The sequence below is a fragment of the Chamaea fasciata genome, unplaced genomic scaffold (genome assembly GCF_029207755.1).
Source record: "Chamaea fasciata isolate MVZ Bird 193981 ecotype frontalis unplaced genomic scaffold, bChaFas1.0.hap1 SCAF_9, whole genome shotgun sequence".
Classification (NCBI taxonomy): domain Eukaryota; kingdom Metazoa; phylum Chordata; class Aves; order Passeriformes; family Sylviidae; genus Chamaea; species Chamaea fasciata.
In genome coordinates, this window is record NW_027094094.1 from 2236775 (window position 1) to 2253046 (window position 16272).

The 16272-nt window shown below is 49.4% G+C and overlaps 1 protein-coding gene across 4 annotated transcripts in view; it reads right to left on the bottom strand.

Annotated features, from left to right (window-relative positions):
- Positions 1 to 16272, bottom strand: part of PTPRE (protein tyrosine phosphatase receptor type E) — a 91049-nt gene extending 74777 nt beyond the window's left edge. Inside the window, exon 1 of one of the 4 annotated variants that reach the window (XM_066190717.1) lies at positions 16201 to 16272. Coding sequence is in view for 1 of the 4 variants with exons in the window: in XM_066190716.1 (XP_066046813.1) it covers positions 6892 to 7064 (173 nt within the window). In the remaining 3 variants the exon portion in view is untranslated. Of the gene's footprint in view, positions 1 to 6891; positions 7080 to 12489; positions 12503 to 15591; positions 15607 to 16200 lie in introns of those variants that run through there. The other 3 variants (XM_066190719.1, XM_066190718.1, XM_066190716.1) reach the window with 3 other exon arrangements.

The window sequence follows — 16272 nt, forward strand, 5'->3', positions numbered from 1 at the left end:
TTCAGCAGCTGAGAAAGCATCCTACTCAATCTCCCCAAAGTGGTGTCAGCGTGTTTTATGTAAATACTGCTCAACAAGGGATGGCTGTTTGCAGCAAACATTTTTTTGGGAGCTCTGGATCAGCCTCTGGATCAGAGGAGGAGTTGGAATTCTGGAGAGGATAACAGGAGATGCGCACGGAGGAAAGGTGTTGGGTTTTGTTTTTTTTTCTTTCCTTTAAATAGTCAGGATGTATTTGTTCATGAGGAGTTTCCAGTAGTTATTTAATAAATTAACAGGAGAAAAAACCTCAGTGACTCATCTGTGTGTTCTGTGGCACAGAACATCTTGGGAATGTCTGGACAGAAACTGGGGTTTGGTGACATTGTCACCCTGAAAGGACCCTGGGACCAAGGCAGCTCCCCTGGGACAGTCAGAGATGGGACACAAGGAGCACGGACAGGACAAGCTCCCTGCTCTGCAATGGGATACCCGGGGAAAACAGAATATTCCTGTCAGGATTTAGGGTTTGGGCAATGCCTGACCTTCTGCCCCAGGGCACTGCTGGCCCTGGCACCTCCTGGCACTGCTCCTTGGCAGCCCTGTGCCCTCCCAGGCAGAGCTCTCCTCCCTGGGCTCAGAGCTCTCCTCCCTGGGATCACAATTCTCCTCCCTGGGTCCCCGTGGACTCAGCAGTAACAGGGATTTTATTCTTCCTGCTCTGGTTCTGAACTTCTGTCTTTGTGTGGTACCGACCGACACACGGCCACCACTTGGGATGCGGCCACATGAGCCACCCCACAGGCATCTACAGCACCCCACGGCAATCCCATAACCACCTAAACCACCCCATGGCAATCCCATAACCACCTAAACCACCCCACAGCCATCTACAGCACCCCACAGCAATCCCATAACCACCTAAACCACCCCACAGGCATCTACAGCACCCCACGGCAATCCCATAACCACCTAAACCACCCCACAGCCATCTACAGCACCCCACGGCAATCCCATAACCACCTAAACCACCCCACGGCAATCCCATAACCACCTAAACCACCCCACAGCCATCTACAGCACCTCATGGCAATCCCATAACCACCTAAACCACCCCACGGCAATCCCATAACCACCTAAACCACCCCATGGCAATCCCATAACCACCTAAACCACCCCACAGCCATCTACAGCACCCCACGGCAATCCCATAACCACCTAAACCACCCCACGGCAATCCCATAACCACCTAAACCACCCCACAGCCATCTACAGCACCTCATGGCAATCCCATAACCACCTAAACCACCCCACGGCAATCCCATAACCACCTAAACCACCCCATGGCAATCCCATAACCACCTAAACCACCCCATGGCAATCCCATAACCATCTAAACCACCCCACAGCCATCTACAGCACCCCACGGCAATCCCATAACCACCTAAACCACCCCACAGCCATCTACAGCACCTCATGGCAATCCCATAACCACCTAAACCACCCCATGGCAATCCCATAACCACCTAAACCACCCCACAGCCATCTACAGCACCCCACGGCAATCCCATAACCACCTAAACCACCCCATGGCAATCCCATAACCACCTAAACCACCCCACAGCCATCTACAGCACCCCACGGCAATCCCATAACCACCTAAACCACCCCACAGCCATCTACAGCACCCCACGGCAATCCCATAACCACCTAAACCACCCCACAGCCATCTAAAGGACCCCATGGCAATCCCATAACCAGCTAAACCACCCCATGGCAATCCCATAACCATCTAAACCACCCCACAGCCACCTAAACCACCCCACAGACATCTGAAAGACACCACAGCCACCCCAAAGCCATATAAAGCACCCCATCACCATTCCATAATGATCTGAAACACCCCACAGACACCCCATAACCATCCAAACCACCTCATGGCAATCGACAACACCCAGCAGCCACCTCATAAGGATCCAAACCACCCCAAAGCCATATAAAGCACCCCAGAGCCATCCAACAGGCATCAAAAACACCCCATAAACATCTAAAAACACACCAGAGCCAAACAAAAGCCATGTAAAACACCTCACAATCACCCCACAGCCATCTGAAACACCCTAATGCCACCTAAAAGCCATCTAAAACACCTCACAGTCCCCCAAAACACCCTATAACCATCCCATAGCCACCTAAAACACCCCACAGCCACCCCAAAGCCACCTGAAACACCCCACAGCTTCAGGGAAATGTTCTTTTCACGCTCACACCAAGCAGGCCCAGCTGCCAGCACTGGGAAGAGCAGCGTGCAGCACGTGCAGGAACACAAACAGCACGGAAAACAACCACCAAGACCAAAAGGATTTCTGTTTTCCAGCCTTCCTCTCTCGTCCCCTTCCCCTGTTAGCTGAGAAATCCCCCAACCACCCTGCACCAGGGTTTGCTGTGCCAGGCCAGGAAAAAATCGGGGTTAAAATAAAAGAAATTCCTATTTCGAGCGAGGATGGCAAAAGCCCCGCAGGAGGAAACGCTTCCCTGATGGGATTTACGGCCCGCAACAACAACAAAAATGTTCTACAACCTCAGAGAGCGGCAGCTCAGGGACACGAAGAAGTAGCTGAGAACAGGCAAAACCTGGTGATGGTGACAAATGGTGACAAATTCTTCTGGAAGATGACACTGGCATAAGCACAACACCCTTCGCTCACACAGCCAAAACAGCACCAGCAGCAGTTGGTTTATTTCAGCTCTGTCTGTCTCCTCTGTTTTTAACTTTTTAAAGTTTTTAGCTTTTCCTGTCCAAAAATCTCTGTCCCATCCCAGCTCCCCCAGGACAAAAGGGAAGATAAACAGCCCAGGTAGACTGGGATGGGCGAGGCAGCTCCCGACGGAGCCAGGGAAGGGCAGGTCCTGGAGCTCAAGGACAGCACAAACTTCACCATCATTTTGCCCAGTGCGATGGGAACAGAAGCACAAACCCCCTTCCCACCCTGGGATCCACATCAGATCCCCTGGTAAGAGTGAATTTCCTTCAATTCCCCCTTCCGCATCCCAAATAATGCGACTCTGCTCCACCAACACCAGAGATTGTGCTCAGTATTATTAAAGGAATATATTTTTCCGTCAGCTGGAGCGATAGAAAAGCTGTTCCCAAAGCGATAACGCCGAGGGCTGGGGATGGCAATTCCTATTTTTACTCTCCTCAGAACGTTATCAGCGTGGAGGAAAGGGAACTTCCAGATAAGCACTCACAATCTCTCCTTTCTGAGGCACTGAGGATTTATCACGGGAGAGGTTTCTCACAATCACACACCTCAGCTGCAGGAAACGTCGGACTATCGCCCTCATCTCCATCCTGCCAGCCCTTCCTCAGCCCCAGCCATCCCAGGATCCAGCAGCAAGGAGCTGTTTGGTCATTTAATGATGTCCAGGAGATGTGATTTCCCCCCCCACCCCACAATTGTCAATTTTCATTTTTCATCAGTGCCCTGATGCCAAGTTCACCTACGGCCTCTTCTTGGTTCATTTTCTAGGATTAAATGTGAATAAACTGTTTCTCTGCCTTCCAACTTCACACACTGAGCCAAGCGGAGAGGACTTTTCCTTGGAGAAGTGCACAGGAATGAGGACAGCATCCTCCAGAGACGCTTCAAGGAGCACAAATCGCTTCCAAGTTTGTTTTCTGTAACACTGAGGGGATAAATTAAAAGTTGTTGCCCTCAGGGAGCGTTCCTTGTTTGCATTTACATAAAATTTCCCTCATTTGAAGATTTTGGGTATGTCCTACAGGAATTTGACCTTTTTTGCAATCCTAAGACTTTCCTGCAGAAGCCAGAACCACTCTTTGTCCAATATGGGAAACAAAAACTCAGGTTTGTATCAATTTTTGCTTATTTCAGCCATTCTTCGGTGCAATGACCCAAAAAGAAACGGTGAATTCCATTCCTCCTTAAGTCATTTTGCCTGCTGGCTCCAGGAGCACTCAGATGTTCCTGTTCAAAGGCTGGATAAACAGCCAGAAATCCAGACGCAAAACAAAAACCACCGGTGGGAGGCTGAAACAAAAATAGATAAAACTCCTCAAAAAAAAAAAAAAAGAAAAAAAGAAAAAAGAAATACAAGACTCTCACTGTTGTGCAAATTCTGATGAGGAAGGAGCTGGACGACTCCAAGCTGAAACGCAAAATGGACAAATCTTCAGAGCTGCTGAGGGTGACAACAAGGACAGTGATTCCTGCCACCTCCAGACTGCCAGGACTTGCAGTGCATGACATATTTTTACACAGAGAAGTCCACACACGACAGGGATTTAATCCAGAAGCGGACTGGATTCTCCAGAGGCTCCCACTGCTGAAATGGTGGGGAGTCATGCCCAGCTTTTGGCACGGGCTCTGTTTTTCCACGAAGAAAACCCCCTCCGTGACTTGGCTGCTTCTGAGAGGCTCAGATAACAGAGCCTGTCTTTCAGATGAACTTTCCTCTCAAAGACTGGTGCTCAAATGTGCCCACACAGACGGGTCCAGCTCTGAACAACACCGAGCTGGGAATCCAGCAGCTCGGAAAGGCCTTGGATGCTTTTGGGCAGCCACAACTTCTATGGCACCCTGTGCCAGGGCCTCAGAGGCAAAAATTCCTTCCCAATCTCCCATCCATCCACGTCCTCTGGCAGTGGGAAGCCATTCCCTGTGTCCTGTCCCTCCATCCCTTGTCCCCAGTCCCTCTGCAGCTCTCCTGGAGCCCCTTTAGGCCCTGGCAGGGGCTCTGAGCTCTCCCCGGAGCTTCTCTTTTCCAGGCGAACATTCCCAGCTCTTCCAGCCTGGCTCCAGCTCTCAGAGCATCCCCACGGCCTCCTCTGGATCACTCCAGCAGCTCCGCGTCCTCACACGTAACTGGCTCGTCCCCATTTCCATGAATTATTCCGCAGCAGAGTAAATATTTCACGCCAGGATCAGCACGAGTCTTGCTGAAATGGAGCCTCAGTTGGTCCTGGTGGGCCGCGGGCAGCTGAGGTCAGCTCAGCCAGAACAGGCAACACATCCGCTCCCTTTGCTCTGCACGAACGCCAGGACAGGCCAGCCAAATGAAAACCAGCAGAATTCGCCTTCTGAACGCCCACGGGAAGAATCTTATTGAAGACATCAACTGGCCAGGAGGTCTCTCCCAAAGGGATGAGCCGAAAATGAGGCGGGACAAAGCCCAGCCACACGCAGGGACCGCTGCTCAGCATTCCCCGCAGGAAAGCTGCTCCTTCTCCCGGAAAAACAACCTCGGAAAACGCCCCAAATCCGCTCAGGTAAAGCCAGGCTGGAGGGAAATTCAAGTGGTTTCCTGGAGGCTGCAGTGAGGGATCCCTGCCTGCCCCGGGGCAACCGGATAACACCAAACTGCATTTCAAATCAAGCTTTGCCAGGCACCGGCAGAATAAATTCGCTGGCTTTACGTCAAGGGCGAAAGGAGAAATAATTTGGATTTGGATCTCCGGATCACAGATCCAGGATTTTGAAGATTCCTCATCCATTGAAATCCAGGTGGAAGATCTGAATGACATCTTGATCCTACCTGGCCAAAAGCTCATGGACAGACACTCAAGATAGCCTCAAGCAACACCAGCAGAGTGTTCATTATTCCCAAAATAAGGCAAGCTAGCAATCCACTTGGAATTTTCTTATCCTGCCCAGGTCAGACATATTAAAGCCTAACTCAAAATGAAATGCCGTAGGAGGCTCCCAGTGGACCAATAACAATATCCCCTCCCCACTGTCCCGGCTTTGTTTGCTTGGGGAACAAAGCACACAGATGATTTCAGCATTCCAGAAGTTTACAAACAAGGGGATGCCTCGTTTGCCCATCTTTCCTGCAGAAAGCCACATCAGCATAAACGCGTTTTAGACCTGCTTGCACCACGTGTGGAGAAAAATGAAGATAAAATGAAGAGCTCTCAAGGAATCCAGGAGCAAAATGGGCTGTGGGGATTCTGTATGGAGAAAGCCTCTTTTTGGGACCCAACAACACCAGGGCATTGCTGCCATAAACACGAATCTTGCTCAGTTGTTTAAAATGGGTCTCAGTCAAGATAAATTTGTATTAAAAAGTCCAAACTAAAGAAACACACCAACACTGCTGCCCCAATGACCCCAAAATCAATTTTACTACCACAATTACGGATTGCCACAATTTCCTATCCCGATACAACCAGAATTCATTCTGGATTTACCGTGCCTTACGCTTGGAGCTATTTCAAGGAGCCACAATTTCCCAAATTCCTCTTGCCAAACATCCCGTGTTGCAATTAAACAAGAGTTACAGCTTTTAAAGGCTCTGATCAAAGAGCAGCGACGTGATGCAATTGTTCAGATGTTTCCAGGGGAGACTTAAAAAGCCAGAAAACACCTGGTTGGTTTCAAGAGGTCCTCCTGGGAGTTCTTAAACACAGAGCTGGAAATTACACAAATGCCTCTGTGGTTTCTGAGTGTTGTTTCCTTTCGGCCCTGCAAATTAACAAGATCTCTTGAATACCTTTGATAATTTATTAGCTCCTGCTCCACTGCTGCAAAGCCCCAAGCAGCAAATCCCTGATGCCACCAGTTCTGCAAATGCATGGCTGCCTGTGATATTTATTTGCTGCATCACTTGAATTATTGATCCGAGGTGCTGAAAGCAGCTTGGAAAGCTCCTCTCCTGCCTCAAATCACAATATTTTGCCATGTTTACATCCCACAGACAGTATTCACCAATGCATGCAGAACTAACGCGTATTTTTGGCATAAAATTATAATAAAACCCACAAATGCTACAAGGGATTTTTAAGAAAAGCACCGTGCCCTCCTGATTGTGAGAGTTAAGTGAGATGAAGAGAAAAATAAACCTCAAATCCATAAAGCCCCCCCAAAAAAACCCAAGAAGTGTCATCACCTGCCTTTGGCTGAGGGAAGAGGGGACTTCCCTACGCTCCTGCCCTTCACAGGATGGAACAAATCGCTGCTGAACGGGCTCATTTTCCCCCCTGGGGCTTTGTCGCTTCTGTCCCCGAGGAAAATTCCAGTTTCCCTGCGGGGATAAAGGTTCCTGTGAGCCCCGGAGCCCATGAATGGCCGCAGTGTTCGGGGCCAGAGCCACTCCTGCTCCCCAAAACAATTGGTGTTTGTGGCTCCCCAGGCTGCAGCCCACGGGGCATCAACAAAGGGCTGGCATCACCTCGGGGAGAAAATTTCAAGAGAAATACAAGATTTTCTCCAAAAATCCACCTTTTTCTTTCACATTTTTCTCCAAAAACCCACCTTTTTCATTCCGTATTTTCTCAAAAAATCCACTTATTTTTTGTTTCCTTACTTTCTCCAAAAACCCACCTCTTTCCTTTCATACTTTCTCCAAAAACCCACCTTTTTCATTCCTTACTTTTTCCAAAAATCCACCTTTTTCCTTCCATATGTTCTCAAAAAAAAAAAAATCCCCCTTTTTCATTTCATATTTTCTCCAAAAATCCACTCTTTTTTTTTGTTTCATATTTTCTCCAAAAACCCCCCTCTTTTGTTTCACATTTTCTCCAAAAACCCCCCTTTTTTGTCTCACCCTCACACATCGAAGCAACTCTCAACAACCACCGCCAAAGCCACGGCACGTCTCAAAATAAAAAGCAGGTGGGAAATAAGTTTAACTAAGTGAAAGCTCCAGCTCAGCCACGCTCTAGTCAGTAAAAAACGAGGGCAGATCTTGCTCTGGAAATCAATTTTTATGACAAAGTCTTTTATGCACATAAAGCCACATGTGCAAGGTGTTTTTTGGGTTCAGGCTCTGATTATTCAAAGCAGAAATTCAAAGCCCATCGCCCTCACCAGCTCCAAATTCTTCCCTGGGAGGTGAAGAGCAGAGATGGGATCCTCCAAACCCTGTCCTTAGGTGGGATTTTCATCCCCACTCACCCTGGGCATCCCTCAGGCCTCACTTCAATTCCTGCTTCTCTTCATCCCGCCTTTCCCAAAACCTCTGTTCCCCCACAAATCCCCTTCTGCCCCCGGGAACTAAAAATCAACTGCCTGAAGTTTCCCTCCTAATCAAACCCCCAAATCCCACCTTGCTTTATTCCCACTCAAACCCCCCATGGACTGTCTCTAACCGTTGTTATTCGTACCGAAATCACACCTTAAAAAACATTTTATTCTATTTTGTCTCCTTCTGTTGCCTTTGATTCATTTCTTTTTGGTGGCAAGGATCAATTTCTTTGTACAGACAGAAAACGTGTGAAATGTACATTACCCAACACTGAAACTCTGCCAGTTTATCTCCCAAACTCCTTTCCCTCAGCAGAGAGAGAGTGACTAAAGTATCCCTGAATAACAAAATGGTCATTTAAGATGGCTTAAGGTGTCCAAAGCACTGCTGGATGGACACAAAGCAGCACAAGACGTGGTTCATGCCCAGCTTCAGGAGAGCTGATAGAAGGCACTGAATTTAAGAGTTTCTAATACATCTAAATTCTGGAAAAAATTAATTTTTTTTTTTAAAAACCATTTACCAGAGTTCTGAAAAACTAATACCCAGCTGTGACTGCATTTCCAGCTGAAAAAAATCACTCCCCCCATGGCTTTGTCCCTTCCCCCAGCCCCGGCACAGCTGGGCACAGTTCTGCAGACGCTCTCTGGCAGGACAGTTCCTTCCTCTCCTCCTTTCCCACGCTCCGGAGCTGGTTCCGATTACAGCTCCCAGTGATGGCCTTGGGAATGAGGGGAAAAACCAAAAAAAACCCAAACCAAACCAAAACAAAACAAAACAAAAAACAAAAAAACCCTCCAGGACACCCGGCCATCCTTAAATCCCATTCCAGTAAAAGTACACCGAGCAAAACTGCCCTGGGAGAACACGGGCAGCAGCACCACCAGCATCCCACGTGGTATTAACTCCTGAAAACAGAAAATTCTGTAAAATTCTCTCCACAGAGAAAAGTTTTGAGGGTTCAGTGATTTTTTTTTTTTCCCAAGGAAATTACTCAAGTTTCTTCCTCGGCAAATTCTGGCGAAGGAGGCCAAATTTCAAGGGTAAACAGTTTGATGCAGTGCAGCGGTTTTCGAGCTTCTTCAGGACAAATTACAGCTCCAGTTACACGTGCACAAAACTGATCAATAACTTTATATATATAGATATAAAAAAAATGATATATATATATATAAATATATTTAAAAATATAAAAATAACAAGCAGTTCACCCATCAAAGATGCTGTTTTGAGGGGCCCAAAACTGACCCCAGGATCTGAGGCTCCTCCTTGAAAAATGCCCCATTAGGACGGACCCAATTATCCCAACACCACAAGCTCCTAAGCCTATTTCTCATAGTTCAAACTCTGCAATGTAAAGAGGTCATTGCTTAAAGAGAGTTCCCTGTTTCCACCTTTTCCTTTCCTCTCCGCCTTCCCAGAAATATTCCAGTCTCTACAACTTCCTCTCCCCCCAATCCTGCCGGGAAGCAGCGCTGGAGTGGGAGGTTTGCCTGTGGAAAACAGATTAGAATTAAGTGCTGGATCCGTGGCCTTGAAACGTGCTCTCAGCTGAGTTTTTAATTCGGGCTTTTCAAGATCGAGCGGCACACGTGTAATTTAAAAGCAATTTGAAGCTGCAAGGTAAGGAGGTTGACTTCAAATTAATGAACTTTTGACATCTGCAAACAAAATGATAACGTGAACCCATTTAAAGTCGGGCCTGTGTTTAACAGGGAAAGCATCTATCATTTGAACGAGGTTACACAAAGGCTTTTCTGCTGCAATGTGAAAGCTCTTCCACCACAATCCTCCTCTCCGCAGCAATTTGCAAACTTTGCTGTATCAGATTAGTGGCAGGACAGGCTGCAGATCAATTAATATCATTGAATAATTAAATGTTTTAAGTGACATTTCTGCTGCATGATTGAAGACATCCACGAAACCCAAATTTAAATTAACCAGACTCAGTCCCTGAGACATGGAAACCCACAGAACACGGGGTACAGACATTATTTATGGCCTGTTTAAATCAGGATTTTACTACTCAGGGAAGGCCCAGCGCTGCAGCTCCAGCAACATTCCAGCAGAAACCAAGACTAGGAATGCAAAGGAAAATAAATCCTCCAAGGACAACCACCAAAGATGACAAGACTAAAGGGCAAAAGACAACCAAGACGGAATTTACCAAAAGAAACAGTGCACGGGGTGAGGGAAGGGTTAGGAGAGAAAACTGCCCTGAAGCTGAGGAATTACAGCTCTTGGCAAAGAAATATTTACAGATCCTTTATCAAACATCCTGCAAAACAGAGGGTCTGTAAGCAGGAATTGTCATCGTTGGCTTCAAGTTGTGGTCACGCTGATTTTCATTCACCAGAGTCAGATTTCTTTTGGAGGAAAAATTCCATGAAAAGAACCGAGGGAGGTAAGAAATTACGGGAGCAAACGGCAAGATAAAAGCAGGAACCTCATGGTCCCAGCTTTGGGAAGTCACAGACAGGACAGCAGCAGCTCCTGGGGCACCTGAGGGATTCAGGATCACTGACAAGGAAGTATCAGCCCTTACAACCAACCCAAAGTCAATCACTCCATCCACACCCCAACCCACATCACCCCAGAGCCATGGGAAATGGGGGAGGTTGGAACCATCGAGTTCCCAGTTCATCCCAGTCTGGCTCAACCAGAATTGCTCTGCTGGTCTTCGAGGGGCACCAGGATGAACCACGGCAGCTCCGGTTCAGCCTCCTCCAGAAGTTATTCCAGGTGAAAGAGATTGGTTTTGGTGGAGGGGAAGAAAACTCAAACCCCACAGCAATTAAAGGAACACCCAAGCAGCAGGAAACCCGGAATCCACTGAGCTCAGGAGGGTGAGATCTTGTTGGGTATTTCATTCTAAATTATTTTCTCCAGAGCAACAAAACTTCCAAGTCGGAGGTTTATCCTGCAGCTGCCCTGATTATTGTGCCCTGATCTTTCAGAAGTGACATGAGTAACCCACTTTTCACTTCTTGCCTTGCAAATCTGTTCTTTGCTGTCTCTTTCAAATTCGTTGTCCTACTGAACAAAAGCCTTTCCAAGTGCTCATTCTTCCCGGTGGTTCTCGCTGCTGCATCCCTGTTTGTGTGTTATCTTCAGGGAACAGCTGTTCCTCACACTCCTGCGGGAAAGAGCTGCCTCTTCCCAACCCAGGAATCCCAAAACTGGCACGTCGAGAGCTCAGGTATTTTTTTAGTTTATGTCTCGTCTCAGCTCTGCCCGATTTACAGTTTTGTTTTTTGGTTTTACCTGCTCAGATCTCTCATTCTTACAAAAAAAAAAAAAAAAAAAAAAAAAAAAAAAGGAAACGTCAGATAAGACAAGATTTCAGGACTGAGCACTTTGTCCTTTTTACAGAGGGGATAAAAGTGATAGAAGACCCCAGAACTGAGTTGTCGTACATTTCCCAGTGAAAACCCAGCATCACTGCAGGCAACGAACCAATCCAGCCGATTTCTTCCCAGTTTTATTTCTCCCCTCAGCCAGGAAACACCTTTGAACACAGACAGATCCCTGTGAGCAGATCTGACTTTGCCATTTCAGCAGCCAAAGGGAAAAGGGCATTTTTGGGGCAGAGGATGTCGCTGCTGAGGCATCCTCTGCAGGAAACACAGAGGATTTGGGCAGGCAGAGGGATAGCAGGGATGGAATTATTATTATTATACCTGCAGTAAGTCGGCTGAACACGCCTGAAAAACACACTCCATGACGTGAAGAACTCAAAATTAAATCCTGTACAAACACTCCAACAAAATGCTGCTGCTGAGCTCCTCCTAATCGCTGCCTTATCGAGTATCTCATTTCAGCCCTGGCTCACACGAGTATTAAACGTGTTTGTACAACAAACCTGAAGAAAAAGAGACATTTCAGCAAGAAGTTTGGAATACATACAGGCAGAGGGGTTTTTTACTATTAACACTTAGAGCATTTGGGCTTGTGTAATGCAGATCAGACACGGCAAAACCAACACGAGGATGAAACCCTGTGCAGAAAGGCACAACGAGTAAAAAAACACAGGGTTAGAGTTAGAAAAGATGCAGAAACCCTGCACAGGGCACCCGCTCCTCATTCAGCCCAAATTCTGCTTCATTCAGCCCAAATTCTGCCGCATCACATCACAAATCAGCTCGAGCAACACCCAAATCCCTCCCTGAGACAGCTCTGAGCCCGTAAAACCAGAGCCACATCCAGGGGAGCCCTAAAAGCTCCGCCAGGACCACACAATTCCAACCTCCTCCATAATTCATGGCTCCAATTCACAGCACTTCCCACGCCGGGCACAGAACGAGACTGCAGCTTACAGAGGGATTCTGCTGCCATGAATATTGCAGCAGGAGATCAATAATGGAATGCCCGTCCAGGAGCAGAGAGCTGCTCGCTGCGGCCGTCCAAACCGCATCCCTCAGGTCTGGCTGCTCCTCTGCTGCTTCCCAGCCTGCAGGGATGCAGGAGAAACTGCAGATTCCCTGGGAAAAGTGCAGCCTCTTTGGAAAAAGAGCAGCCCACCTGGAAAACTGCAGCCTGCATGGAAAAACTGCAGCATCCCTGGAAAAACTGCAGCCTTCCTGGGGAAAACTGCAGCTTCCCGGGAAAAACTGCAGCCTTCCTGGGGAAAACTGCAGCCTTCCTGGGAAAAACTGCAGCCTTCCCGGAAAAACTGCAGCCTTCCTGGGAAAAGTGCAGCCTCCCCGGGAGTGCTGGGTGAGGAGCAAGTGACAGAGTCGGAGTGTGAGTCACCAAACCCATCCCACTGTGCTGTTCCCACCACGCCGCTTGTAAAGAAATATTAAATATTGAAGGAAATACGGTCCCTTCCTGCCAGCCCCCCCTGGAGTAAGGATGGAATTGCAGCTTCTTACCCGGAACATCTGTTGGCAACCTCTGCTCCCGAGGAATTTTCATGGCGTGTCCAGAGACAGGATAATTGAGTTTAAATTCCCGTGCAGAGGCAGGTTTTGTCCACCCAAACGTCCCCGCTCGGTGCTGATGGCCTCTGAGTGCTCTGACACCACACCGGGGATCTCCACCTGCTGCTCAGCCCTGCCAGCAAGCCAGGCTGAGCAAGATTTTGGAAACAGAGACTGGAACGCTGCGTCACATTTACAAAGTGCCAACATCGTGCCCAGGAGGGACCGACACAATCCTCAGGTTCTCTATAAACTGAATCATTTTCCTGCAGAAGCTCCCACTCCTCCAGCGAGCAGGGCGGACTCTGTGTGCTCCCAATTATTACTCCTTGACATTTTCCTGCTTTTCTTCCTCCACAGCATTCCACACTTGCTCTTTTTTTTTTTTTTTTTTTTTATTTTCCACTGCAGCTGAGCTGCTCCAAAAACCTTGAACAAATTTCCCTGGCATCACCAAGAATGAAGAACATAAAACAATTTGCTGATAACAGAAGCTGGAGAGGGGCTTTTGATAAAGGAGTGAAAGGGATGGGTGGGGATGGTTTTAAACTGGAAGGGACATTTAGATAGGATATTGGGAAGGAATTGTTCCCTGGGAGGGTGAGGAGGAGCTGTGGCTGCCCCTGGATCCCTGGAATGTGCAAGGCCAGGTTGGAGCAGCCTGGGACAGTGGAAGGTGACCCTGATTCTGGCAGGGATGGGCTTTGAGGTCTCCTCCAAGCCAAACCCTCCTGTGTTCCTGCAGCACGTGGATGTGACTCTCAGAAAACACCAAGGACGTCTGTGACCGGGCAGGACTGCGCTGACTTCCTCCAGCTCTATTTCACTTGGCGGCTTGCCAACCCCTGTCCACTCGTTTTTCTTCACAAAACCTCTTAAAAAACGAGCCGAGAAAAAGGTCACCGAGTACACCAGACAGAGAGCTCTGCCGGAACAACACACTCTGAAACCAGCTCGGTTAAACCAACAGCTCCAGAAACCCAACGAACTCCCAAATCCTCCTCCAGGGCTGTCCCTTTCCAGCTGGGAAGGGCAAGGAGCAGCTCTGCCCTCCGGGCCAGCTCCACGAGAACCTGTGTGGGACACAAGGTTTGGCACAGACATTGAACCTGCTGAGTCCCCCAACAATCCCTGTCCAGCTTCCCGTCATTTCAGCATTCCTGACACCACCCAGGAGCTGGGAATGCCGCGGAGGGTGAGGGAAGAAGAATGAGAGGAAGAAAATTCAAGGATTTAAGACAGCTGGTTTATGGAAAGCCAGCCCTTACTCACAGATGGAAAACCTCGAGCGAGTTTGTTAACAGATAAATAACCATAAACGTGTCAGGTGGAAAGCAGGGAAAAAAACCACCAAGATACAAACATAAACTAGGGCCCAAATGCGCTGAAATTCCCCACTCAGCACCTGAGCAGAAATTCCCGCAGCCCGAACAGCGCCAGCGCTCTGCTTTAGGCACATGAAGACGTCTGGGTTTGTTGAAGGTGTCAGCGAAGCTTTCAAAGCAGGGATTCACTTTGCGCTTGGGAGCATCCCTGCATGTCAGGAACACAGAGCAGCATCACAGCGCGGCGGGGACGGCTGCGATCCCTTGATTTGGGAGCGCAGCAAGGCAAGCGAACACTACGCCCACACCATTTTGTTCCTCGCATTATTTTCCTGCCCTCCTTCTCGCACATTTCCCAGCTCGCTTCGCACATTTCAGCTCGTCCCGGCACTTGACGAAACAAATGTTTTCGGCTGAATTCCCTGGGATCGGCTGCTCCATCACCGCACAAGCGATGTTTGCATCCACACCAGCACGGCCCCCTCATCCTGGGGACCTCGACCTGCTTGTCCCACCCCATCCCCACCCCTTTTCACCCCAAACACAAAGCAGACAGGGATCACCCCATTAACACCTCGTTACCCCCATTAAAACTCCTCTCAGAGCCCGAATTCCACCCTGCTCAAGAGCAAGACCAAGCCGGTCCCTCCCAAACCACCCAAAACTTCCCACTCCAAGGTTTAACTGGTTCCATTTATCCCCCAGCAAAGCCAAATGGAGGATGACGTCCCTCCGGGATGAGGAAAGCACATTTTATCCACATTTAAATCTCTTCTAAACTACAGCCAGCTTCCAGCTGAACGTCATTAGTTTTCATCAGAAGTTACTTATTTATTTATTTACAAGTCCTAAACACAACATGCACAGAAGGTACAGCTGTCACGCACTTCAAAAATGTATTTTTTTCCCAATTCTCTGCATTTTTAGTTCTACTTTCCGCAGATTCTAACATCGCAGGGAAAAAAAAAAAAAAAAGGAAAAAAAAAAAAAAGAAAAAAAAAAGCTCGATAAGCGCTGCCTTTTCTTTCAACTCAGCAGCGTCTACCCCATCCAAATCAGACACAGACACAAATCAGACACACAGCTGAACACACAGCAAAGCACCACATGGAGAGGAGCCTCACTGAAAAACTGGGGAAACACCCAGGAGACAGCCTTTCCCAAGGAGAAAACACTGTTCCATCCCACGGCAAACACCCGTTAACCCTTTCCGCGAAGCCGCGAGTAAAGAGAAGAATAAAATCCCGTGACGGGTGGCAGTGAAAAGCCGTGTGAAAGCCAACTAATAAACGGAACAAATGGAAACAGAGGGAGTTTAAACAACCTTGACCGCGGCAGACCAGAGGAGTTCGTGCGCAGCCAAGGGTCCCGCTCACCTGAACGCGGCCCCGCTCATTTCAGTTGGGGATGGATGAGAACCGACGGCAGAAAATCGCTTTTCAAGGCTCTGCTCAGGCGCCAGCCCCATCCCGGGAGCGGCGCCGAGCCCGCGGGAGCGCACCTGGGATGGATGCGCGGGGATGGCCAGGGATGCTCAAGGATACCCAGGGATGTCCAAGGATGCGCGGGGATGTCCAAGGATGTCCAGGGACGCGCAGGGACGCGTGAGGATACCCAGGGGTGTCCAGGGGTGCGCAGGGATGGGTGAGGACACCCAGGGATGTCCAGGGACACGCAGGGATGCGCGGGCAGCCGGCCGTGCCCTTGTCCCGCATCTCCCGAGCGCCGCGCGGTCCCAGCCCCGCCGAGGAGCCGCGGCCGCCGCTCCGCCCGCCCGGCGCTGCCCCCGCGGCGGTGTCGCCGCCGGGATGTGGCTGCCGCGCCCAGGGCCGGCTCCGGGCAGCGCCGCGATCTCCCGGTCCGTGCCCGGCTCGGCAGCGCCGGAACGAGCGGAGCCGCCCGGCCGCTCCCGGCACCTGCGGGCGGCGGCATCCCCGCTCCCTCGCTCCCTCCCTCCTTCCCTCCGCCCTCGCTCCCTCGCTCACCTGCGCGGCTGCGGCGGTTCCGCGGGCCGCTGGCGGCGCGGCCGGGCCGGCCGGGCAGGCGCTGTGGGCCGG